Source organism: Dermacentor albipictus, chromosome 7 (assembly GCF_038994185.2).
Source record: "Dermacentor albipictus isolate Rhodes 1998 colony chromosome 7, USDA_Dalb.pri_finalv2, whole genome shotgun sequence".
In the NCBI taxonomy this organism is placed as follows: domain Eukaryota; kingdom Metazoa; phylum Arthropoda; class Arachnida; order Ixodida; family Ixodidae; genus Dermacentor; species Dermacentor albipictus.
The window spans coordinates 115,777,064-115,803,510 of NC_091827.1; the positions used below are offsets into that span (position 1 = coordinate 115,777,064).

Here is a 26,447-nt window from a genome sequence, read left to right on the forward strand (position 1 = left end):
ATGAACCAACTAGCCCTCATCAAGATCTTACTTCGCAATCGGCTCGTACATGAAGGGAGTAACGCCGAACTCCTCAGAAAAACGCAGTCTCTCTAAATTTTCCATCACCGTCTCAGAAAAACAGCACCAAACTACCTGGCACCGCGCTTCATGTGTAGCGGCAGCGGTCGGTTACTAGAGGTGACGTCACGAGGCGCACCGACCAATCACAGACGGAAACGAGACGCGCGAGCTGGGCGTGTCCGCTGCTGCACTTTTCTTCAAAATAAAATACATTTGCGCTTTCTTTCGCTCAATTTCGATACGATACTCGAATTCGGAGGGTTGAAAACCATTATGTACAGATGTTCACTCATTTTTTCTGGAAAACCTTTCAGCTTCCCTTTAAAACAGGAGTGTGAGTTAACGCATACGGAGAGGAAGGGGGCAGCACTAGGGCACATAGGAATGCGTAAGAATGGTGAGCAAGTATATATCATAAATGACGAGTTTAAGTAGCCGCAAACGGGGTGAGAGGGGAATCTGTGTGTCGCTATCGCCCTCTGCCGTACCACCCGCATGCGCCATCCCGCTTAGCTGCCGCGCCCTACGCCAGATGGCGTGGAGTGATTCTGTTCGATGCTTCCCGAGTGCGAAGCGTTGGGACGCTCGGAAAAACTATTATGTAGCAGGTATTGAGCAACAGAAAGCAGTATCGGAAGTTTTTCATGTTTCTCTACAATTTTTATTGAAACGTTTCGTCTAACTATAATATTTGACACGTTGAATAATAAATTAAGAGTAAATATGTAATTAGGCGGAACGAAAGAAAGAAGACTAATACTATCTTTAAGCGGTGCCAAATAACATTAATAACATTGGTTCTGTCCAGCTACGTGGCAATTGCATATTTTAAAATCTTGCTGAATCATAGTTTGGCACCTGTATACTTCATTGGAGAGTTTACTCACTAGAATGAAATGGCCGTTCCTCATAGGTCTCCCTATCAGTGGTGAGTGGAATACGGCAAAAAATAGCACCCAGTACGATTTACTTCACAGTATAAAACGATACTGCTGCCCATTTTGGCGGTGAGCATTCTACCGCCTGCGGCATGCGGTGCGCGTTCTTGCGCGTAATGTTGACGTGCCCTTACACACGATGCGCGGACCACACATGTACTGCCCATATGATGACAGCACGGTGGCGCCGGCATCGCGATCGCGCCTCGCATGTTCATACATTGTTATCGCAATAAAGCTTTCAGTTTCATGTGCGACGTCGCACGCAACAGTCTTCGTTCAAGCACGGTGCTGCTTATCATATCTTATGTTGCGGACCTTGGGAACTCATCCGTTTTTGGAGTCGTCCTGATGTAGCTTCGTGCTAGGAATAGTGTCAATCTAAGACCAACAGCAACATTTCAATAACAAGTGTGTAACAGGTCCATTTTGTTATTGACCTCACCATGGAGACAATAAAATAACTGAGTTGTCTCGTAGCAACATAGCAGATCCCTTTACCACGCGGTGAAGAGCATCGTCAAAAAGCCAAAAAACGACACCGTGACAGAAGTGAATCACGTATGTTAAAGCTGGCAGACGTCACCACAAATACTTCGTGAGACGTCAGCTTATTAAAAAAGAATGGGTATGAAAAGTTTAATCCACTCTGGAAGCCTGACAACAGTTATGGCGTCTATGTCCAGTGATGCGTCTATTTCCACGCACTCCTGTGACAATCTTTTACACAGATTGACATCCAATGTAACGCGAATCTTCTCGCTGCCAGCATCCTCCACGATAGGTACTGCAAATGATCATTTGTAAGAGCTAATAATACAATGCTTACGCATATACCTGTTTAGAAAGTCACCGGGATCGGGAATTGACCAACTGGCTCTTTAGATTTTGGTGGTATACATGACGTCTAATGCACCTCCGTTAGCTGAAACCACAACCCTATCGCCTGCGGTTTTCGAAGTCGGCGGCTGCTAGAAAGAATAAAAGTTTTACTGTTTTAACGAAGCAATGCACCGATGAGAAGGCGGCATGTTCAAGTTATAAGGGTAGGGGGGGGGGGGGACAAGAAAAAAAAAACAGCGCTCTTTTCCTAAGGATCCTATCTATTTTTCTTATTCAAATTCGTCGTCCATACCTTATTTGGCCTGTTCCGCTTGATTTCTCCGGTGTATTTGGGACCAGGCCCGAGCAGCTCTCCCTAGTGCGTAAAGTCGCCCGTTTAGCACCGGGAGATGAAGCCGGAAGAGTGATCTCCGAAGGCATCGACGCTCTAAAATGCTGTAATCCTCAACCTTAAAGGGTATCTGTACGTTGCGTAGCTTCGTATTTACTAGATAACTTGTTGTGTGTAGTTAGCGCCTGCGTGTGCCTGTTTTATCTTCTACGTCCTTGTGTTTTTTGAGCCACAAGAAAAAGTTCATTATGTTACACCAACAGGCCCAAATATCTACGATGATGGACGTCCATAACTATTGCGCATGAAGGGTCTGCCGGAAGCTCAGAACTAAGTGTTAGAGCTAGTGAATATGTAAAGACTACCCGGTTAACATGCATCGGCACTGGAAAGAGTCTCATGTGGTTTGCTTATCTATACATTGGTGTCTACTGATTCCAAAGATACGCTACCGCACTACCAGTGGGCAAATCTGAAGACGTGGACCTAGTATCTGGTGGTTAGCTACCTCTGACATCAATGTTGGAAAGCTCAGTCTGTGATAGGCGCACTGTCGGTTAATGCTATAAAGTTATTGGCGATGTTGAGGAAATTAACGCAAATAATACGAAAATAGCCCTGTACACAATAACAAATGCATGCTAAAAGGTTGACTTGATCAGTGAGCATATTATTTATGCGGCGATGAGTGGAACAATTAACTATTCGCTGAGGAAACCTGAACATAGGTGCTGTGTTTTGATTGTTGTAAAGTCTTGGCGATTACGTCCGTCCATTTTGTGGTGGCGCCATCGCGTTGCACGCTTTGTGAGTAAGGGCACATCGTGTTTATGCCACTTTCGAACCACGCGCCCGCGGGCTGCCGCTTTCTCTCTGCCCTCCGAGGGAGCAAAACAGCAGCGGAAGCGTAAGACACTTTTTCTTCTCTCCGCCCCCAAGTGGGCCAGCGGCGCACCGGATTGGTCTCCTTTGGCTAGAACTCGCGTCCCCACTCTCCTGGAGGCTCTAATCTACCATGGTAGTGGGGCGTAGGGAGAAGCTCTCGTGCGGCGAAACTGCGCGTATCTAATTGCAACTCTCCCGGTCACTCCTCTACTGACCGGCCTTGCCGAAGGTCTCCGACTCGAAGGGGGTGCTACCTATTCGATGTTTCTGTTCTGAAATCTACGCCAAAGAGATGCAGGTCACTTCACGTGCGAGGCCATATTGCGCCAGGTCACTTCGGATGCTACAGCTGTAAACATATGGTCCTTTTAGCAGGTTTGTTGGCAGCCATTCACTTGTATAGCGGCATGTGACCACGTTTTAATATACACTCTAGTATTGTTTCTTATCCTTGAATTGCGGGAGCCCTGCTTATGCACACCGCGACTATAGGGTGTAGCAGTTAGTCAACGCCAAGTTAGGCGCCAAATGAACGCCTGCCTTCTATCAGTCTTTTCCTTGTGCGGTGCTGTGTCGCTCCTATTTGAGAAGAGACATGCGTTCGCTTCGGATACACATGCGCACATGAGGCTGAGATTAGAGCTCACATCCTCGGACTTGTGCGGCTGTCTAGGTGCCATCCAGTTGAGCAGCGCTCGATAGAGACAACAAGATGCATGATTTACCACACACTCAAGGAAACTAAACTACAAGCGGTCATTTGTTTTGTTTTCCGGCCGTTGGTCGCACAGTGCGTAGAAATCAATCTGTAATAACCCGTAACGCTATGAGAGATATACTAGTATGTTAATTTTGGCACAACAAATCGGCCCAATAATGGCATAAACCTTATTTCTATCAATTTTATTGCTAAGGTATGAATACCGTAGTAGTGATTTCGAACATGTACTGAACAAAGTTTATTTCACTTGTAATTTTCACTCGATAACTTTGTCCCATAAACTTTGGTGCTGGTGAAGGAATGTGGCTGCTCGCATTTGCGAACAACGCATGCTGGCATCGCCGCTGCTGTTGACATGAATATTAACCACTTTAGCCTCTTAAAATGATTGTAATCGGGTAAGTTTGCGTCAAGGGCGAAACAGACGATTTGCACGAATGAAGCCAATCCTCGCGTATCTTGAAGATTAGTTGTTACCGCGCCACAGGCTCATGACAGTGCGAGTGGTTCCGGTCGCAGTCATAATGCGCTCTTGCAGCTTCGCCATCATATCTGGTGTAAATACGATGCCGTGACTAAGGTGCGGCTTGCTCTCTTCCCAACTCTTGGTGAATACCCTGCCGAATGCCACCGAATTTTGGGTTTTTTGCAAGCGTTTGACCCAATCCGGTTTGTCTTCGTCAGATATGGCGGCAGCTTCCTTCGCCTTCTGCTTATCATCTCGGTCCACGCATTCCCAGACTCCCCGGTGTCGCGTCTCTGCGCAGATCTTCTCAAGTAACTTCCGATTCCGTCTCAACTTCTTCCCGTGCTCGCCTTCTTGGTCTAAAAAGTCAGCGATCCTCAGGACTGACGTCTTGTTCTCTTCGACTAGTTCTTCGTACGTGAGAAAGAGCACGTTGTCGTCGAATCTCCTCTCGTACCAGGAGAGGAGGTCAGTGAGATAATCACCGCAGAGTGCACGGCCTTCGACGAACTTTTCGAAGAATGCTGGGAAAGATTCGAAGGCTTCGTTAACGGTTCTGCCCTGAGAATTACAGAGCTGCTCGAAGAAGAAGACACTGCAGTCGTACGGGTTTCTTGCGACGTAAATGTACTTTGCGGAGTCCGCTCGAGGAACGAGGTGAAACGGCAGATGGGTGCGGATGCTTCCGGGTCTTGGCATGGCCTGTGCAGCCTCGGAGCCCTGCAATAGCAAATAAATGAAGATAAGTACATCGTAAACGCATCATTCTGTAGTTTCTTGTAAGAATCCCTAGGGCAGTACAACTACCAACTGCCAGAACACTCTCAAGCTTGTGTTGTGACAAGAAGAAACGATCCTGGTTGATTAAGAAATAGTGCGGTATTGCCAAAGGAAGTCACACTGACTTCATAAAGGACGAGGTAGCCGTTAAGGTGACGGGCTCAAAAGTATTTAATTCTTCTGTGATGGGACATATGTGTAACACCAGTTTTGTGGCATTTTGAGTTCAGAAAAATGACATTTCTGTTTTCTGTTTAATTTCTGCTTCCTTTGCAGTACAAAGAAAAATACATCTGCGCATCTTAATAAACACTACATGGATGGAAGCACTCTATGCAACCTCAGTTATTATGGTATTCGATGAATTGCATTTACCTTATGAAGAATTACCTGATATACCGTCTACAGTATGTAGCCTTCAGTAACAATGTGTCGCGAAAACCTAGAATAGTAAGAGAGATACCACAAGGGTCAACAGTTTGGCCATTATTGTTGATATTATTCACAACGATCTATATGAAAGTCCAAATTGCTAGTATTTTATTAGGTTTGCTGGTGGTGCCAACGTCTTTTTCGTGGCCAGAACACTTCCGCAGCTTAAGCAATTAGCTAATCAGTATTTAAATCTACTATCAATTTGGCTATGGAAAAATAAACTACAACTAAGTGTATGTAAAACTAACCACATTATCTTAGGACGAGGAAATACCTCTTTGAACGAAGATACAGCATTATCATTTAATGACACTAGGAGAAACGCGGTAGAAGTAAAGCAATTTTTAGCTGTCGTGTTTCAGGACTAGCTGTCTTAGAACACACATGTAAAAAAAGGTAACGAAATAACTAAGTAAGTCTGTAGGCTGGCTCTTTGAATTTAGTGGGCTGCTGTCACAGTGGTTTAAAAAGCCCTGTTGTACGCTATTTAATTTCATGTGATCACGTTGCCACTCGCTATGCACCAAGTAACCAGAATTTTCCTAACATAAATGTCATAGAGAAATGGGTCCTCGGAATTTTAGATAACAATAACTGATGACCGCAGGACTCACGTATTCATCAATTGCTTCTTAAACATGAAATTGTTAACGTAACTTAGGTATATATTTACAAACGAATAAAGCATGTAAAAATTGATTATATAGAAATATACCTCCACCACAGTATGCTCGAGGAGAAACACCGTGAGGACACCAGAAATCACAACTAATTCTTGTACACAGCACATAAACTACCAAATTCGCCTTCCTAAATGGAGCAGAGCAAGAAACTAACTTCAGTGAACGATAAATGAAAACATCTAAGTAGTTGTGTGTTACAATACAATTATGTGAAATATATAGGGTTTCTTTGTGTTTCTCTTTAATGTTTATTTATATTCTCTCATGTGTGCTTTAAATAATATAATTGCATGCATGAATGCATCCTATGCTAAAACTATTGTTCGATGAATTGTCTGAGATATCGTGTGCGAGAATTTTTTTTCTCATTAATGTTAGGTATTTGAGCGCATTTACACAGTGTACGTGAACAGTGCTTTATATATTTGTAAATTCCGCGTAGCTGCTTACTGTTTGCAATTTGCATTTTTAATTTGTAGATAATGGCATATTTGTGTTAGGATTTACAACGGAAGTACATCACGTTTCAATGCTCGTATGTCTGTTTGTCGGCTTGAAATGTTGACTGGAGCAAGTTCCCCCCTCAACATTTCAAGCCGACTGGAGCAAGTTCCCCCCTCGGGGTGTGCGCATTTAGCTCTTGTTCCACTTTCTTCTGTATTTGGAAAGAAAGATTAAACTTCTTTTATTATTCCGCATAACGGGGCGCTAAGTAAGCGGGCGCAAGTCGACAATGATAGCATTCAGGGCTCACGTTGTGGAAGTAATTTTGTTAAGAAAGCATGCGTTGTTTGGTACGAGTTGCTCCTGGGTGATGACGCCGGGTGCTGACGCGAGACAAACAGCGCCCGTCTTTGTATGTTTGCGTTATTTTCGTCTCGCATCAGACGCCGCTCGCCCCCGTCCTTTGTCAATCTGTCTGTGAGGGATAAAGTACACCGGGAGCCTGTGCTTTTAGCTCGGTTTACGCTGCCGCTAAGGCCAGCAAAGTTCCTCGACTACCTCACTGATCACATCGTTTCACTTTGTTTCGATTTTAGCAGTCCACTCTGCTAGACAAATTCTACATTCAAATATATCGACATGAAGAAAGGCAAACGTCTTCGCGTTCCAATGAAATTACCGATTTCGGTAAGTGATTGTCTTACACAATTTGGTGTTCAGGTAAATACACTATCCTGTTTAACCAAAATGACAAAAAATCCGATCCTAGTGTCCGACACAAGAAAACAGCGGAACCTCCTTTCATTGCGATATCAATTATGCGGCCGCCACAGGTGTGTACATGCTGTCGTCATAGCTGCTGTGTTTTGCCATCACCATGCTATGGGGGCTATTTATTCGTGCTGTGCCGCGTGTGATGGCGCATGCCCGGCGCACGAGCTGGGAATTGAAGGTCAGGTGATGTGCTGCGGGTGCAAGGGTCAGCAATTGAGCTCGATTGAAAAGGGGCTCTATTCTCGACACGCATGGCGGCTGCACGGCCGTCATTATCCGCAATGTTTACTCTCTGATTGGCTGTGGAGAACTCACGTGCCATAAAATTTGTGCCGGGAAACGGAAGTTTTGCGAAATGCCATTTTGCGTTTTCATCAAGATGACGAAACGTGACGTGGAGCTGCAAATATTATGGACTAATACATTTTTTTTGGTCCTTGGCAGATATATTGCGATGTTAGCGCTTCAAAAATAATGTGAGCGGTAGCGTGCAGAAGCCAGTGCAATGCATCTGCAATTGCGCGAATATGTGGTGGCGATTCAAGACATGCGCCACGCCAGCTTGCTGATTGGCTGAAGGAATATCTCATGAGGAGCGTCACAGGAAGGGCTGTTTCGTAAACGCCATTTTGACGATGCGTGACGTTGCACTGGGCTGCCATTGCTGAGATTTTCCGCCATAATTTTTGCTGCGACGAGCCGCGCGAATTATGCTAATGGGCAGCCATATGCAATGGCAGCCGAGAGGAATGCGTATGGCCACATTTTCCCCGTCGTTTGGCACCACGAAAATCTTTTGTTCATAACGCGTGCTCATAGTATTTGCATCGCTCTCGGGTGGTGTTGGCATTTGTGTTTGGGGCCATCATTTTTTAAAAGAACGCGTTTATACGAAATACTATTGGTTGAACATAGCAAACTTTCGGCAATGTTGTCCACTTTTCACTGCTGCATTTGTATTGTAATGAAGATTAATGCCTTTTCGCACAATCAAAAGACAACGGCCTCTTTCTAATTTATAAAAAGAAATGTACGCAAGGCGGCGCCTTGAAGTTTCCTCCGTCGGTGCGAGTAACTAGCGAAATGAACAAGAGATGGCAGCGCCGGCGCTTGCCTCTAGTAGATATCTCTGGCGCGCGCAACGCTATCGGTGATATTCGGCCGTTTCTCAGCCAGCCGAGTCGGGCTGAGTCACTTGCGTTTCGCGAGATAGCGATAACGTCGCGTGCGCGCATCACCACTGGTAGGTCGTGTATGTTGCCTTAAGCAAGAAAAGAAGCGCGTTGGCGCCAACATGCGATGACTCATTCCGTTTTCCGGGGACACGCATCCTAGCTATTGAAGCAGACGATGGCTTGTACGCTGCAGACGACGGAAGCGAGAAGCGTTTTCGACGGAATAATCATACGCTTTGAGATAGCTGCTTTATTTTTACTGCGGAGGAAAACTGTTTTGCTTTACCGATAACGCTATATTCAATGCCTCCATTTCAATTTCTTAGGCGAAACGTCAAGTTGGCGTCACGTTACGTAAGCAAAACTGGGCCACCAGCGCCATTTTGTTTGCGTCGCGCCTACGTCACGCACCGAAGAAAATGGCGGAATGTCCAGAATAGCGCCCAAGGTGAATCGAGAAGAGTTGTGCCTTGATGTGTCATGTGTTACCGCTGGCTTAGATCAGTGGTCACGCAATCTTTCAGTCTCCGAGGTTGCACAAGGAAATCCTAAAAAGCGCGCCAGCACATAACGATCGTTTCGAGACGAGCGTGCGTGGTACCAGCTGCCGAAACAAGTCATTCCGCCAGCGTTACCCGGCACTGCTGGCGCTCATCGAGTGAAATCGTTTATTGTGTGTATTTTGGTGGAGGTGACATACGTGCGTTATTGAGCGAATGTTTACTGCCGATTTGCACTGCGCATACCAACACAAGGCTTCGCTTAATATAATACAACTTTCAAATCATTGCCAGTGCTTCGCCCTTCGAGTGAAACTCGGAATCAACTGACCCAACAAATGCGAAATCAGTTCTGTGAATCCCGCAAGGTGCAGAGAATTTTATAGAACGGGATGATAATTGACACCCGCCAGCCTTGAAGTACGAATCTGTAAAGGACCTCCATACGCGTTTCTCAATAGCAAAGCCTCGCCGTTGAAGAAAAATTATTTCTGTTCCGGCAATCAAACCAAGGACCAACGCCTTTCCTCGACTGCTGATGTACCATCTGAGCTAACCAGGATGCTGGCAGCTTGCAGAGCAACGGCTAATTAGTCTTCTAATCAAAATATTCGGACACATCGCAAACAAGTTTTGCGAAAGCCCGCAAAGTGGAGAAAAGATTATAAAAGCGAAAAAAAGAATCGCGAAGAATTTTTTCTATTAGTGCTTCGGTGTGTGGAATTTGCCATAAACCTGCGATCCATGAGCCTGTAGTTGGTTAGCTGAGATGGTAGAACGACCATCCCGGAAAGGCACTCATCTCGTGTTCGAATCATGGTCGAGGACGAATTCTTCTCGTAAACTCTGAAGTTTTCTTTCTGTGAAGCCCATATGAATTTTCTTTGTACCTTCGTGCTACAAGACGGGCGGATGTTATTTCTTTCCTTTCAAGCACAAGGTGCAGCAAGCTCCTTCATGTTCTTCTGCAAACTGCTCTAGCCATTGTACAGATAACCAAATCTTTTCCTATTTGGAAGGAGTGTGGGCCACAAAATAACAATATCTCAGATCCAGCTCCACACGCATGAGCACAGGGGCTGATTGCTGTACAGATGCATGCATGTGTGTGCGCTCCGCAACTCTGTTTTGATTTTTCGGAGCCAGTTCAAACAAAAGACATTTATTTAGAAAAAATTACGAAGATATGATTCACGATTCACCCCCCCCCCCCAAAAAAGAAATATTTTTGATATCTGAAGCTAAAACCTTGAGCGAGGTTTTACTTTAGGTCCCTGTAATTGAGATCTGCGGCCTGTTGGCAATGGTATACTGCGTTAGTTATCAAGTTGCCAGATAGAAACCGGCAGCCATTCAAAACAGTCACTGTTTTTTGGAAATGTACTTCAAGCAGCGGTGTGACATATTTGCATTAGCAGAGTTCTCGACCCGGACTCCCTAAGCTGCTGGTTATCAGTGCTTCAAATTTCCCCCACCTCGATCCACTAATGTATGCGAGAACGATACCGGCGCACCGCACCGGACTGCGGAGTGTTCACCTTCTGCTAATTGAAATTGTGCGTTATTTCAATGAGTAAATTACCATATGAACTCTAGGCATCACACAATATTGGGGCCGTTACGCATGCCGGCTATTAGATGATGATGATGAGCCAACATTTATTGAGCCCAAAATAAATACGTGGTGCACGCAGGCACCAGAAAGGGTGGTTCCCTTGTTACGGGACCCATATGTTTCCAGCAGCTCCTGACGCTTCTCCGCCAGTGCGAGCTGAATCGGTAGGGCGCGGCTGGATAACAAAGTCTCCTATCGCTCGAGGGGTTGGGGATTGGGGGTGTTGGTAGGAAGGGGAGGAGGGGATCTTGAGTTCTGCGCACTTTGCGAAGACGTGTGGCAGACGTGTGTCTCTTTTGCAAAAAGGATATGGCACAGAACCTATCCCTAATGTGATTGTTCTCTAATAGCGAGCGATATGCCGGCTATTAGAGAACAATCACATTAAGAGATAGGCTTTGTGCCATTACATGTGCCTTCCATGCCATTAGCCATCACCGAGACTTCGTAGGACACGACCTTTAGTATTTGTACGTGATGAATCAGCCATGCGCAAAGGAACCACTCGGCTTCGATAAAAGAAATGTTCACTGTAGACTCTGAATTCACACCGCACGCTACAAAAGATTATCTCCGCGGTTATTACGATGTGCGTACTTCGTTCTCTGGTTGTAATATTTTCCTGTTTAAATAAATTTATATTTTTCCTTTAGCTTGAGGGCTAGCTTCTTCTTATGTTAGCGATTTCTTATGTGAACGTATGATACAGAACGGAACAACCTACCGCAGATGTTGAATGCAACAGCCGTTCGGGAAGTTTTGATTATCGTCGAAGGAGTTACGGCTACGAGAAATCTAAATGTTCGAAATGACAAATCATGGAGCGAAGTGCCACAAACTGCTACCCTTAGCACCAGGCCTGCTGCTTTCGAACTCTCCCCTTAAAACCCTCCTTTTCTTGTTCTATTAGACTAAGATGAGACATCTAGCACCCCGTTAGATGTCTCATTCATTTTTTGGTACATAACATTCACGCCTAGAAGCTCAGGACAATAAAGGTGGAAGGGAGAATCAAATGTCAATTCAATATTTATATATCTCTCTCTGTGTCTCTGGTCTAAGGACCAGTCTATCAGGTGGTCGTAATCAGTAATCAAAAGAGAAGGTGTTTTGTTTTGAGGCTTTATAACTGAAGCCGCACGTTCGATTTTGTTAGCCAATCAATCGGCAATGCCAGAAAAGGTACAACAAGAGTATAACCTTTAAACCTTACTCCTGCGCTCATCGCATGCCGACGTTAAGAGAAAGCAGGACCGTTTAATTTCTTTCTCAGTGTTCAAACAGCTTGCTTTTAGAATGAACGTATTATTAGTGTTGTTGCATTTGTTTCTTGTTTTTATCTGCAGTGACTTTATTATTGTGCATTTGGAATGAATGCTTTTGCTACAATGCATGACTGATTTTGTAACAGTATTGATTAGGCGCAGTCTGTGATTAATGTCATTCCTAAAATCTAATGTGGATTACTGCGTCTGATTTTTGCATTCCTTTCTTATGCTATGCCTGAATTTCATTATGTGTTCGTGCAAAAATTATTACGTTTATTGAACCAAATACTGCAGCTGCATTTGCGGGAATTTACGACAAGAGCGTGGTATCACTTCGTCCGGCTTTAAGGACCACTTGAAGCCCAATCTCACTCACTTTAGAGTGAATGCTGTGAACGCCAAGAATGTTCTCGTTTTTGTTTTTGTTGATACTGCCCTTTCCCGTAAGGTTGACGATGAACGCCGTTGTTGTGTTGTCGTCCTCAGGGCACCTCCTCCTTCTCAGCCTTACCCATACCAGAAGAACAAAAGCACAATAGATCGTTTGGATTGATGTCCCCGTTTCCTCCATCTTAGTGCAAAAGCACGTCGACACACGGAGCAAACAACAATCGTGACGGCACAACATACCTGTCTTGCATGAGAAAAAACCGGTATCGGTTGCAATGTAGCAAAATACTGTCACGGCGTCAAAAAGTAAAACAAGTTACATGTGATACGAACTTGCACTGACATCAGCGTGGTGGCCGGATTTGCATTCAAGCACGGTGAGAAGTTAAGTGATGATGTCACGTGGTAGACTGTCTACGCTGCCCACCGCCACTACTGACGCTCAAATTCGCATCTGTCGCGAAGTACAGCCAGAAGCCGTCTGGCTTGGGTCTGGCATGGGACACGGGGGCTGAGCTGTCTATTACGTGCGGCTGTAGCTCTGAGCGCTACCATTGGAGAAGGGACCTGCCGGTGCGATTACTGCCTCAGCTCGATGCAGTACTGCATCAACGCGACAAGTTGTCGAAGCATGGGGATCACGCCTGGCTCCAAAGCCGGAGGCGTGGCCGCGTCCAGGGAGTCGGAGACGTCGGAGAACGACGACTACTGGACCGTTGACGGTAAAGGAGCGGCCAAAGCACGCAAAGGCAAGCTGTCGCAGAAAACAGCTCGGAAGAACCCCTCGTCGGGTCCTTCCGAACCGAGAACAAGAGTGGCAAGTCGTCCTCGTCTGAGCCCGAAGAGGGCCTAGTCTAGGATTGTGCCGGCGGTTCCTCGGTGCCGGCTGGCGGCAATGGCAGCGGAGACGATGACGACGATTCCGAAGAAGAGGAGTTCAACGATGGCTGCGACGGGAACCTCGTGGGAGCTTGAGCTCAGTTGCCTACGATAGTGGTAGCGGCACCATTCGACCGAGGATCATCACCGTCTGCTATCTCCCCGTACTGTTAACTGCGTGGTGCAGTGCCGTGGGGTCTCTGTGCGGTGGAATGGCAGCGAGCGGGAAGCTGCTACTTCCGGCGACCTTCTGCGTGCACTCATAAGAGTGATGTCCAGGAGGAATACCGGACCAGCTGTGCTTGCGGTAATGGTTTAGGGCCTTCTGGTTCCTGCAAGACCTCGACAAGTCGGAGGCTCCACCACCTGGTCTGCCGCATCTTCGTGAAACGTACGTCCGGGAACCCAGCCAGGTATAGCGCCCTCGGATTCCTCGAAGACTTCGGTGACCGAACGTTACCTGCTCCGCCGATCCTCGTTCAGTACGGCAGTGTTCAAGGTTTTCCTGCCACCGGGGCCGCGATGCCGTCATTGCAAGCCGCCGTGGGCTAGTGCCATTATAACTTTCGCAGTGGTAGGGGCGGTATGGAAACTACAGCATCGGCGCCAGAATTCAAAGAAGCAGACGACAAAGTTACTCGTGAGCGCGAACGGTGGTTCGAAGCTCGGCTTGCCGCTCTTGAGCGCTACCTGCCAAGACTGGGGCCTGCTGGTTTGGACTGAGGGACTGCACCATCCCAAAGGATTTATAATTTTTTTTCAGAACGTTGCCAGAAAGTGCTGACTTAAAGAAATTGAAGTACAATATCTACAACTCTGCAGCAAACCAATACTGAAGTCCTCTGACAGCATTTGTGGCAGCATGTGAAGCAGCAACATGATATATACCACGAAGCTTACGCGACGATGCTAGGGCTACTGCAAAACTTCTGCTCACGAAGTCCAGGTATATCTCACAGCGATACATAATGTACAAAACGTTGTTTTTGTCCGCCTAAATGTTATATAAAGTGCAGTGAAAAACAGCGAACAACGTATGTTGCCTAAGCAGACGTTACAAAAGTAATTTTGTTCTTTTCAGGGCAACTGCTTTCCGAATGAGGCAGGAAAAGGTGCGGTCGAGAATGTGTGAAAAGTGTGAAGTCTAAAATCAATGGATCAAACTTTCACTAGTGTGATGTTTTCTTTATGGCAGTGTTAAAGGGTTGTAAATTTGATGCTTGAATTTTTCCTAATCTTAACAATATTTGTGAGACAGAATATTCATTATCTCTAAGAAAATATGTAATCAGCACTCACTCAAGTTGCATGCTATTTAAGAGGTAATGAACCTCATCACATTCAGGACAGTGCTTGACGATGCAAAACGGAATTTTGTGTTATATTCTTTGTAAGTAAAGCTACTATAACAATTGTTACACTTTATCATTTCATTAAGAACACATTACGCCAAGAAAAGTCTAGTCATTGCATTCGAATTGAAGAGCGGAACTGCGCAACATAACATTAGCAGATCGTGAGCTCTGTAGAGCGACGTATCCGCCTCTTGTGACTGTACTCTGTTGTATATCTGCAAATTATTATGAAGATGCTTTTGCAGGGGTAGCGGTCATTTACCACAAGTGTAGCAGCGTTGCCGCGTGTCACATCACGCTCGAGAGAAAGTATAACGTTAACGGCACCCTGCGCCTTTTCTAACGGACTGAATGCGATACCAGTAAAACGCGGAATGAATGCTGGCTCCGACACACGTTTTCTGGTCTTCCAGCGACTCGCTGCTTGCAAAGTCTGTCGTAACTAGCCTGAGGGCACTAAAGCATATAGCCAGCGTGTTTACTACATTCAGCCATGTACTGCTCACCGATCGACATGACCAAATGGCTCCCTTAAATATGCAAGCAAACACGCCACGCGACAGCAGCCCCAGTGCACCATCACGGAAAACTATCATGTATTAGGAGTTTTCATTTTTAAAATTTGCAAGTAATCGAACCGCCCACCCTACTCAGTTAGCATGTCGAAATGCGGCAAGAATTTAAAGACTATCATTGAAAGTATAGAAGGTATATACGATCCGCTATATATGCACAGTACACCTTGGTAAAAAAACATCATTTGCTCTTGACTGACTGCCTGTTATTAACAGGAACAAGGCTTAGTTTAAACGCGGACGTGCCCAGGAACGACCGCATAATGGAGTTTGTTCTTGTTCGACCAGCGACAAGTCACCTTTCCATCCCCATTCATTTTGCTTTCCTCGTTATATTTCTGCATTACAGTTTCAATTGGCTTCAGTGTATCTTGGCTTTCTACCGTGCTGCCCTAATAAGTTCCTTTATAACACCAAGGGCAGGATTTTGAGAATGAACAGCGTGGTCGAAAGCGCGACCGTTTACGGCCGGAGTACGTACGTTTTTAGCCATCTTGACGTAAACCTTGGACGCAACTGTACAGAGAACAAGGCCACGCTTACCTGCATTTCGAGGTGCGGTAGATGCGCCGCATGATCAATGAGCGAAGCTGGTGGAGCGCTCTCGTGGAAGATGTAGTAGATAATCTCTTGCACCCAGTCGCCACCGCTTTGGGGGAAATGTGTGACGACGAGGATGTCGTCCGGCGCAGGCTGGTAGCACAGCGCCGAGCGGACACTGTCCTCGGGGTAGAATTTGCTGATCGCAGCGCCATCCGCCACGTGATGGCTGCGGCTCTCGGGCATGGTTTTCTGGTAACATACGCAGTTTATAGCTCATATTTGTGCATATTTGAACGAATAATTCGCAGGCTTATAAATTAAATTCATAAGGCCCGTCAAGCCATACTATTTTACCACGTGAGACCTTTCAAACAGAAGCTCGAAAATTTCATCCAGATTCTAATGCCGGAGAAAGAAGACATTTTTTTTGTGCTCAATGGCTAATTTGAAGCAAGAGGAAAGTTATGTTTTCGTGGATTTCAGTGCAAGTACATGCTTCACCCACAAAGAAATCACATCTGCTGGTCGTGCTTTATGATGCGAAACCTCTAGTGATAATTTTCGTGTGACGAAGCTTGGTATTTGAACATCATACATACTGCATGACTGACTTTTCTAAAACGTAAGCACGCTGTATTAAGAGCTGCTTTCAAAATAGACAGCGCAAAAGAACAGATAGTGCAGATCTCACGCACTGTGAGAATCAAGGTTAGGTGAACCATTCCGTAGGTAGTTCGCAATCTAGTATTGCTTGTGGTTCCACAAGGCGATAGCAGATGGACCAACGTGTTTTACAGCATAAGCTATTGTGGGCTCATTCTACTAGCCGTTTCGATTGGCGCTGTTTTCTGCCGCCGCCATCGTAATATGAAATGGGCCAGCAAAGAGGCCCTATGTACTTCCAAAAGGTGTGAAAAGTCGCTTATACCGCTTCGCTGTCTCTAAAGTATCAGTTATCTCCCCCACTATCATATGTCCGTGAATCGGTTTCTAATGCTGACATACCTGTCTTTTTAGTCGAACGACTTCTGCGGCTTCCGAGGTTAGTTAGGCGGCCAATATCTATGTAGAAAGTTCACTTGCAAGTTTCAACAAATTTGATTATTCCGCAACAAGCGAAATCAAAATGTGGTTGCCCTTTACCAAGAGGAAAGCAGGTTTTTCTAATGACTAAGCTAGAAGTGCCAAACACGGTGTTCACAAACATCGTCTGCACATATAACGCCTAATTGTCGGCGCAACCTTCGGCAAGTAAGACCCTAGCTTTTATAAATTTAGTGATTCAAACATAAGCACTCCCACATCCTACATAAACATCGTGTTCCTGACGAATAGGCTCTGTTTTACATTACGTTCTGAGCAAAGGAAGGTGTGGTTAAAGAAAACATCTACAATCAATTAGCCATCGTACCTGGGTATAGAAGTACGGATCCTCCTACGAGTGAAGTGAGCGTACGTCTTGACTGAAGCCCAAATAAGAACGGACTCTTACTCCCTGTCACAGCTTCACGGGCACACTAGCTTTAAAGGTAAAAAGGACGCGTGAAGAAGCAATATTTCAAAAAACCGCGCTGTGTGAGGCGCACATGTGGCAGAGACAGAAAAAAATGAAAGCCAGGAAAGCGTACTGCCACACTGCAACTGACACGTGCCCTTCTCGGAGCAAGCCGAGGTTGACAGCCGAGTAGTTAATCAACAAACGTTACAACTTGCACGTGAAAGAATCGTTTTTTTTTATTTGAGTCCTGACTGTCACATTTTTGTTGCTATGACCCCGGTGAGCCAGTTCGTCGGTCAAAATGAGCCGTCACAGCTATATACGTGTACATTCGGCCCACATAAAGCAAAGCGCAATAAAAAATTACTTGCATTTTAGGCTTAGAGACGCCATTGAGAAAAATCACTGCGGAGCATTTCATTTTCTTAGACACCGGTAATATGAGTCGTTAACGGATTGCACGCGCGTTTTCAAGCATCAAACGTTACGCGCGTGAAAGAAAGGTTCCTTTTAACTTTGCCTCCATTTACTGTTGAAGTTCCCGTTGTAATTCGACTAATAGATCCAGTGAATATACATTTGACCCTGCGTTTTGCTAACATCGGTGCTAAATTTCTGAAAGAAACACCAATTCTTGTGATTTCAGTATAATAACTAAAATATTTAACGAATACCTCGCCACATGTTGCCATTCCAGTATGAGAAAAATTAAGCTAGGGATTCCACTCCAGACGTTAAGTATTCGTCATTCTGTTGCTCTGTAATGCTTACTACACAAATATATTCACAGCGTAACGCCATCCCACTGCCACTTGAAAAACCATTACGTGCATCCAGGCGCCCTCATAATCACCTCAGCATCAAACGCATATTTGGTAAAACTAAAGCTTTCAATTCTTCGGCTTTGCCACAAGCCATCGCACTTTGGAACGATTTTCTAGGTGCTATGTGCACATTTTATGAACTGAGACTCCATAGTGATGCATTCTTTTGTTCTGCTTACTGTTACTTTCCTGTGTTCTTGTTCATGCTCATCATGTATTTTATTGTAAAATCCCCATCACAGGCTCCAACCGGAGCCTGTGATGTAAATTTATATAGAAAAAAAATGTGCTGTTCAGTCACCGTAGCCCGTTGCGTAGCCGGGTGCTGTGGAATTCACCCGGCTACGTTTCCGCGTATGCTATGGGAGTGCCCAGCACACTACACACAGACTAACACCACGACTCTCTCGTCGAGGTTGCAGGAGGCTCTGCGGAGCTCCGCCCTCGATGACCAAACCTGGGCGACTCAGCACGCCCGCGAGGCGGCGGCGAGGCAAGCCCTCGACGTCCCTTCGTGGGAGGCGTAGGCCCGGCCATCGTAAAGTGCTGGTTCTACAATAAAAGTTTATTCCTCCTCCTCCTCCTCCGTCAGAATGAGAAATAAGAATAATTGTTCCTCTGCACAAATTTTGCAGCAACACATCATCTACAAATCATTGCATCACATCACTATCCAATAGCTGGTGCAAATTACTAGAGTGTAGCATTGTTGGTAACAGTGCACATATTCATGAGTTTAATTTATTTTTTCGCCACCACAACACGGATTTGGTAAATATGTATGATATAAATGCACATTATTAACATTTACTGACAGACTACATCAGATCAGTGAACTTTCTTCCCGACTGCGTGTTTTTAGATTTGTCAAAGGCCTTTGACGAAGTGTGTCATAAACGTTTGCTTTAGAAACTGACCAAATTAAAACGCCATCGTAACCTTGTAAAGTGGATAGAGTCATTTCTCATCAATCGTGACCAGTTCGTAGCAGCTAAGAGTCTCAACTCACCTTATAGCCACTTTCAGCCAGGCGTGCCCCAAGGCTTCGTTCTGGTACCTCTATTATTCTTTATCCGTAATAATGACTTACCTTCAGCGATAACATGCGATAAACATAATTTCAGATGAATGTGTAGTCGTTAGAGAAGTAACTAAACAACATGACAGCACCTCGCTTCAGGCCGGCCTTAATAAAGTCAGCAATTGGTGCCGATTGTGGCAAATAGAACTTTACGTCAACTAGTGTAAATTTGTGAGGGGATCCCGATCTATCGATAACCCACCTGTGTACTAACTGAGTAACATTGCTCTATAAACCACAAGTTCATATAAGCAGTTAGGCGTGCATATACCATCGAAACTAACGTGCAATCATCATGTTGAATACATTATTAACAAAGACAACCGCTTGGTGCCATACTTCCACCTAACTTTTCTCGTGCTTCATGACCTGTAAAATTAGTTTTATACATTCGTGTTAATGTCGAACTCAGAATGTACTGCAGCTATATCGGACTCCTTCGACGAAAACTTAATCCATTCCCTTCAACTAACCCAAGAAAGCGCAACTCATTTTATTCTTTTGAACTACAACCATACTGCGAGCGTACCTTCAATGAAATCAAAGCTGGGCCTTGAGTCACTGGCAACACGTCCAAGGATCTCTCGCCATCATTTTTTTTTCATAGGCTGTATTGCACCCTACTCTTTACCCAAAATCCACGTTGCTACTATATTACTTATCTCGCCATACTGATTATCATCATAAAGTTAGAACTTGTTCACGTAACACAATACGCTTTCTTACGCTTATTGTTTGCTACGTACGTCCAAAGAATGAAATGAAATGAACTTCCCGCTGATATTGTTTCTATTACTACCAATGACATTTATCGAAAAAGACTAGCTAACACTGCATGTTAACAAGTATTTGTAGAGGAGTGCTGGTTATATTTATGTTGCTTATATTTTGTCATGATAGTACTGTATCTATTACCATTTCAGCTAACATTGTTCCACCGAATACTAGAAAATATTCCGTGTGAACTGTTAATATATTTCCTCCCTATTTCTGTGTGACCCACTCCCCTGTATAACGCGAAAGGGCCCTGAGGACAAACAAACAAACAAACAAACAAACAAACAAACAAACAAACAAACAAGCAAATATATAAATAAATAAGTAATTTCTGTTGGCTTTATATGGTCATGAATAACAACATCGAGCCGCTCTCTTTCCCTTCTGCTCTCGTTTATATATGCTGTAACGCAGCTAGAAAAAGAGGTTGAAGAACGGAACGAGGACAACCTAAGGATGTGAATTCGCGCTACAATCATAACTAATTCTACACAAAATAAAAAGCGAAACCGCTTTTTACCACAAAAGAAAAGCGCCTCTATGCCATGTAGCTAGCCGTAATGCCATCGGACGGGCGTTGTTTCTTTACGCCTTGATCAGCAGTCGCCGAGTTCCAGTATGCTGTACGTGAGTCATTTCTAATGCACTCGATGGAACTGAAGAAGACGTTCTGTGGTCGGTAGACATCGAAAAGGAGGTGTCGTCGTAGTCCGATAGCGACTATCCGCGAAGGTTGAGCTGTGTGTGCGTCTGTGCGTCTTTGTATGTTCAATAACGTTGTTTCAACGCGGTACAAGTCGACTCAGGTTTCATTAGCTGATGTTTGTAGTACAATAGTGGTAATATATATATATATATATATATATATATATATATATATATATATATATATATATATATATATATATGTGTGTGTGTGTGTGTGTGTGTGTGTGTGTGTGTGTGTGTGTGTGTGTGTGTGTTACTCGGGTCCTCACCAAGTGCTTGCCGCTTCTCTGAATTGAAAGGTTGTGAAACAACAAAAGTCGAATAAAACACGGAACAAAATACACCACGCACGAACAGGCTTTCTCTGCGAAGGAAACAGCGGCCTTCAATGTAAGCCAGTGGAAAAGGCGGCTCCAATTCTTTTTTACAGTTTTGCCTTACTATTGCTTTCCTCTCTGAAGCCAGAAGCACACACGCCTCACATTTATAACTATACACATCCTGTCTACTTTGCATGATATGACCTTCCTTGTACATTTCCGGCCCATCTATTTCGGGCAACAGCCGCTTCTGTTCGGTATCCCCGGTGAATCACGTCGCGTCGCAATTGTCGTTTTGTACGATGTATAGTTACAGCCGAAGGAAAGCCTGCGGATTGTCGAAATTCTTGAGCAGTAACACTTTTCTATCCATCTTGAAATGAGATGGTTGGAACGTCTTGCTAGAAAATTTCTCCTAAAGAAGGACATTCCTGAAGGCGTGGTACGCACTGTGGCATTCTTCAGAAAAGTCGCATTACCGCATTCGGGAATGGATGCTGCAAGGGGTCTTCCGCTGCTTGCCTACACCCCAGTGCCAGTTTCCTAGAGTACCGCCATGTCCGAACTACCGTCCCTATCGAGCGCACCCTTCATGTAATTATTCAGGCGTCATTGCACGTTTTCGCCGCTGCAATGCAACTTCACTGTGCCGCCTTAGAGTATATTGCGACTTTTATGAAAACTGCAACATTTTAGTAGACGCTTTATTTGTTTGAGAGAGTTTAGAGAAAAAAACGTCTTGCATCCGGGGCTGATGTGTGATACCTTTCGGAAACAATGATCACAATGCTGGAGTTTCTCAAAATCAAGTTTAGACATGATGGAAAGCCATATCTGTTCGCGTCGCTCCCTAGTTCAGGGAGTGTTCTGTACGGGCCTTGCTCTGTACCTCGACCCACCTTCCTGCGATGTAGGCTAGCAAAAGAGACGCGCCTTTGGTAGACCTACCAACATTTTCTTTCTTTTCTCACCCTCCAGAGCGTGACAACAGCGACGCAATGGTAGCAGCAGCTGGCCTAACAAGTAATTTTGAATAACTTGCCCGCCTAGACCAGTAATCGTAATTGAAGCTGTCGTGAAAAGCTGACTTACTATTACAGTGGGAAATGAACACTCACAGTCATAACAGGAAATCCTGTTAGCCTAAGCTTTTGCGTATATTGTTTTACGACTCTCTCGCTTTATTCGCTTGGGCCTTTAGTTTATGGGATACCGCCAGATAGATAGAACAACTTTATTGGAGAATAAAACGCTGAGTGGTTGCAGCCCCTAGACAAGGGCCCCACTGGCTTCCGCACGCCGTCTTGCTTGTCGGATGATGGCCATTTTGACCTCTTCCTGTGAGCTGGACAGCGCCGCCTCCCATTGTGTATGATCCGTAATTTCTGTGTTTGTCTTTTGTGTATATGCCGCGCATGCCCATGAGATGTGGTCTAAAGTTGGCGTGGCTCCGCACCATGGGCATGTGTCCGCATATCTTTCAGGGTGAATTTTATGGAGAATGTGCAGGTTGTTATATGTATACGTTTGCAGCTTTCTCCATATAACCTGTTCTTCCTTACTGAAATTCTTATCTGGGGGTGGTAGTTTCATTCTATTTCCTCTGTGGTAGTTTTAAATTTCAGAGTAGTTCTGGTCAATCGGGATCAGGTCTTCAGAGGCGTCCTGTGAGCACCCGTGGTGTGTAGCATGCCCACGAGCTACTCTGTCAGCCTCTTCGTTTTCCTTGATTCCCTTATGACTGGGTGCCCATATAAGGTGAAATCTGGCTCGGGGTTTTATATCTCGTATAATCCGTTAGGCTGCGGTGCATACTCGTCCCCTGAGGTAGTTTCTTCATGCCGCTCGAGAGTCTGATAGGATGGTTATTTGTTGTTGGTTTGGTTCCGTCGCTTTGATAGCAAGGGCTATTGCGGTTTCTTCTGCTTCCACGATAGTGGCGTTGCGAGTGGAGGCGCTAATGATTCCTCTGCCCAAATAGTCAGTGATAGCAGCTACCGTTCTTTTCTGCCTGCCTGGGTATCTTGCCGCGTCCACGAAGCGGGGAGTTTGGTTTGTCGCCGTGTGTTTTCTCAATGTATGCAGCTCTGGCTTCTCTTCTGCCTGCATGTAGAGTTGGGTCCATATTTCTGGGTATTGGCGCCACTTTGATGCTGTTTCTGATTATTGTGGGGATGGGTTTAGCTTGGTTGCGTTTTTCTAGGAACTCGTGATACCCGAGTCTGGCAAGGAGTTTCCTACCCGTGGTCGTTTGTGCAAGTCTGTTTCTTTGAGTTATCAGTTGAGATTCTGCCAGTTCTTCGAATGTATTATGAATTCCGAGAGACATGAGTTTTCGGTTAAAGCGCATTGCGGAATTTGTAGGGCGATCTTGTATGCTATCCGTAAGCACGAATTGATCGCATCCCTCTCTGTTTTCGTTAGCTCGTAATACGGCAAGCTGTAAATGAAGCGGCTAACCACCAGACTTCTGATTAGGTGAAGGGTGTCTGATTCCTTCATCTCCGTCCTTTTAGTGGTTACCCGCTTTATCATTCTTGAGACTTGTGTTGCCGTCTTGATGAGGTTAAGCCCGTGTTGGCAGTGTTGATTTGATTGTAGCCACATGCTTAGTACCCGGATTGTGGTCTTCTCAGGTATTGCATCATTGCCAAGTCTGATTTCCAGTTTAAGGTCAGGGTCCGTCGGGACGTTACGATCCCCTTTCCCTCTCCAGACTCGTATAATCTCAGATTTCTCTGACGCGCATTGCATCCCTCTGTCTCGCAGGTATGTCTAGATTTCACAGGCAGCTGCTTGTAATCGTTCTTCTTTTTCACGTAGCGACCCGGTGACACACCGGACTGTAATATCATCCGCATATAGGGCATGCTGGATACCCGGGAAGGCTTGTAGTTTCCTTGCAAGGCCTATCATCGCCACGTTAAATAGCGTTGGCGAGATCACTGCGCCCTGGGGAGTGGCCTTGTTGGGTGCCTTGAAGGTCTTCATTTCTACTGCGCCAAATTTAATCTCAGCGGTTCGTTGGTTTAAAAAGCTGCGGACATAGTTGTATATCCGCTCTGCGCAGTTTGTTTCAGCCAGGCCATCGAGTATTCCTTGGTGGCTTACGTTATCAAAATCGCCCTTTATGTCGATGGCCATGACAACGTGTTCGCTTGATCTTGGTATATTTGCTAGGACTTCTTCCTTCAACTGTAGGAGGATGTCTTCAGTTAAGAGCTTGGGTCTGAATCCAAACATAGTGTCTGGATTGATTTCATTGTCCTCTAAGTAGTTTCGTAATCTAGAGTTCAGAATTCTTTCAAATAGTGTCCCAGACAGGAAGTTAGGGAGATTGGTCTAACGTTACTAATTGTTAATTTCTTGCCAGGCTTGGGAATTAAAACTATTTGAGCGTGCTTCCACTCCCTTGGAATAGTACCATGTTGCCAATGTACATTTATAAAGGTAGTATATGCCTCTAAAGCCTCATCGCTTAGGTTTCTAATCATGGAGTTAGTTATCCGGTCTTTGCCTGCCGCTGTGTTTCGGGTCATTTTCGCTATGGCAGCTCTAATTTCTTCGATGGAGATGGGTTCATCGAGATCAGGGTGAGGCGCCCCCCCCCCCGTATTTCGCCTCACAGGGTGCGGGAGATGGGTCTGTTCCGAAGCACTTGTTATATAGTTCTTCTTTGAGTTCTTGTTCCGTCCCTGGGTAAGTATGGATTAACCGTTCCACCGCTTTACAGGCCCTCGTTCTTGGGTTTGGTTGGTTCCATAATTTCTCTTAGTATGCGCCAAGTTTTTGCGGTACTCAGTGTTTCATTAAGGGAGTCACAGAAGCGTTCCCAATTGGACGTAGCTAGTTGCGTTGCGTACTCTTCCGCTTTGCGGGTGATTTCTGCAATGCGTACGTTTAGCTTCCGGTTCTGTGACTGTCGCTTCATTCTTTTTGTTAGTCATCTGCGTGCCTCCCAGAGATGCAGTAAGTGAGCGTCTATCTCAGGTATCTCACATGTGCGGGCTAATTCTTTTGTGACTTTATCCTTTTGTGTTCTTAAACTTTCACACCATTTGCCTAAATCATCGATTGTGGTGCTTTGTTGGCTTTGCATCCGGCGGTATTTCACCCAGTCGATAATTTTGGCTATTCCTATGTGTCGTTTGATTTTCCCAGTCCGAATTGAGGTGCTGATGATCTAATGGTCGCTGCCTAAATCGTTTAGGGTGTTTGTGCATTGCGCATCTTAACAATTCTGCACTATCGTGAGGTCAGGGGTGATGTCCATGCTCACACTGTTGCCCTGTCTAGTGGGCACTGCAGGATCCGTTATAATTGTCATGCCGAGTTGTTCCGTTTGTTCTAGAATGTTTCTGCCCTTAGCGTCCTGTTTTGGGTATCCCCAACTAGAATCTTTAGCGTTGAAATCACCTACTATTACGAGTGGTCTTCCCTTTACCGGCGGGCAGTTTCCTGGAGGAGGCTGTCAAACTTTGTCTTTCTCTGGCTTGGTGGACTGTAAATGTTTAGTATAAAGGCGCTCTTTTTTCAGGCCTTTATATATGATTTCTGTTAATAAATGCTTAACATGCGTGTCAGTAAAAGGATCATGTTTGATTGCGGTGATCGATTTCACTACCAAAGTAGCTATTGCTTTCTCCGAATCCGAGTGTGTGTACACCTAGTATCCTTAAGGTTTGGAGGGATCCGACTTCCTGAAGCGCTATGACAGCTGGTGGCTCACTCTGTGAGCTTACCAGCTGTGTCAAAAGTCCCCTTTTCCGCCGGTATCCACGACAGTTCCACTGCCAGATTTCGCAATTTTCTGTTATAGTTGGTTGATGTTTAGGTATGGTTGCTTTCCTGTGCAATGGCTACTAGCCCTGGTCTGGCCTGTGGCTTCTCGGCTCTCTCTCTAATGTTAGCTACGGTAATTTGCTTACGCACCGTTTTCATGAGTTCAATTTGCAGAGCCTGGAGTTTTTTGTCGGACTTCACTTCAAACTCAGTCATTTGTTGCGTTAGTTGTGTTATTTGGGCTGACACCTGTTGGGTTATCTGTTCTGCTAATGATGGTAACAGTTGTTGGAAAGTCTCTTGGATTTGTGTCTGGAGTGTTTCGACCGACTTAATCTAGGGCGCTTTTGGGGTGCTGCTACAGCTTGCCTCGAAGCTTGGTCTGACTAGACCGGTTTAGCCTGTGTGTTCTGTTGCTGCGACTGCATTTGCTTTAGTAGCGCATTCTCACGCTCTAGGTCGCCTAAGCGAACTCTCATGAGCTCTAGCTCTCGTTCTAGGCACGGTGTCTGTGCAGTGGTTTGAGGTGTGGGTTGGGAGGCAATTGCTGACCAGCTCACCTTGTTTTTGTCGCCTTCATTCTTCGGACATTGTTTCTTGTTCTTCTGATGGTTGGTGCTTTGCTTCTCCTCTTGTTTTCTGCCCTGGGAGTTGGATAGGCCTCGGGAGGTCGGCCTGGTGCGCGAGCGGGATCTCTCTCTCGAGTCAGAGTTCTCTCGATCCGAACTGAGCCACCTCTTCTTGGGGGTCCCTGTGACGTGGTTATGTTGTCTCGTGCGCTGTCTTCCCCTTTG

At 45.3% G+C, this 26,447-nt stretch overlaps 1 protein-coding gene across 1 annotated transcript; it reads right to left on the reverse strand.

The window, feature by feature from the left end:
• Positions 1–4,026: 4,026 nt before the first annotated feature.
• On the reverse strand, positions 4,027–17,174 carry LOC139047585 (sulfotransferase 1C4-like). The gene is made up of 3 exons (XM_070521446.1): positions 17,075–17,174; positions 15,664–15,912; positions 4,027–4,967 (listed from the first exon to the last, which is right to left on the reverse strand). The coding sequence occupies exons 2-3, from the start codon at positions 15,904–15,906 to the stop codon at positions 4,248–4,250; spliced, it is 963 nt and encodes a 320-aa protein (XP_070377547.1). The 5' UTR covers positions 15,907–15,912; positions 17,075–17,174; the 3' UTR covers positions 4,027–4,247.
• Positions 17,175–26,447: the final 9,273 nt, after the last annotated feature.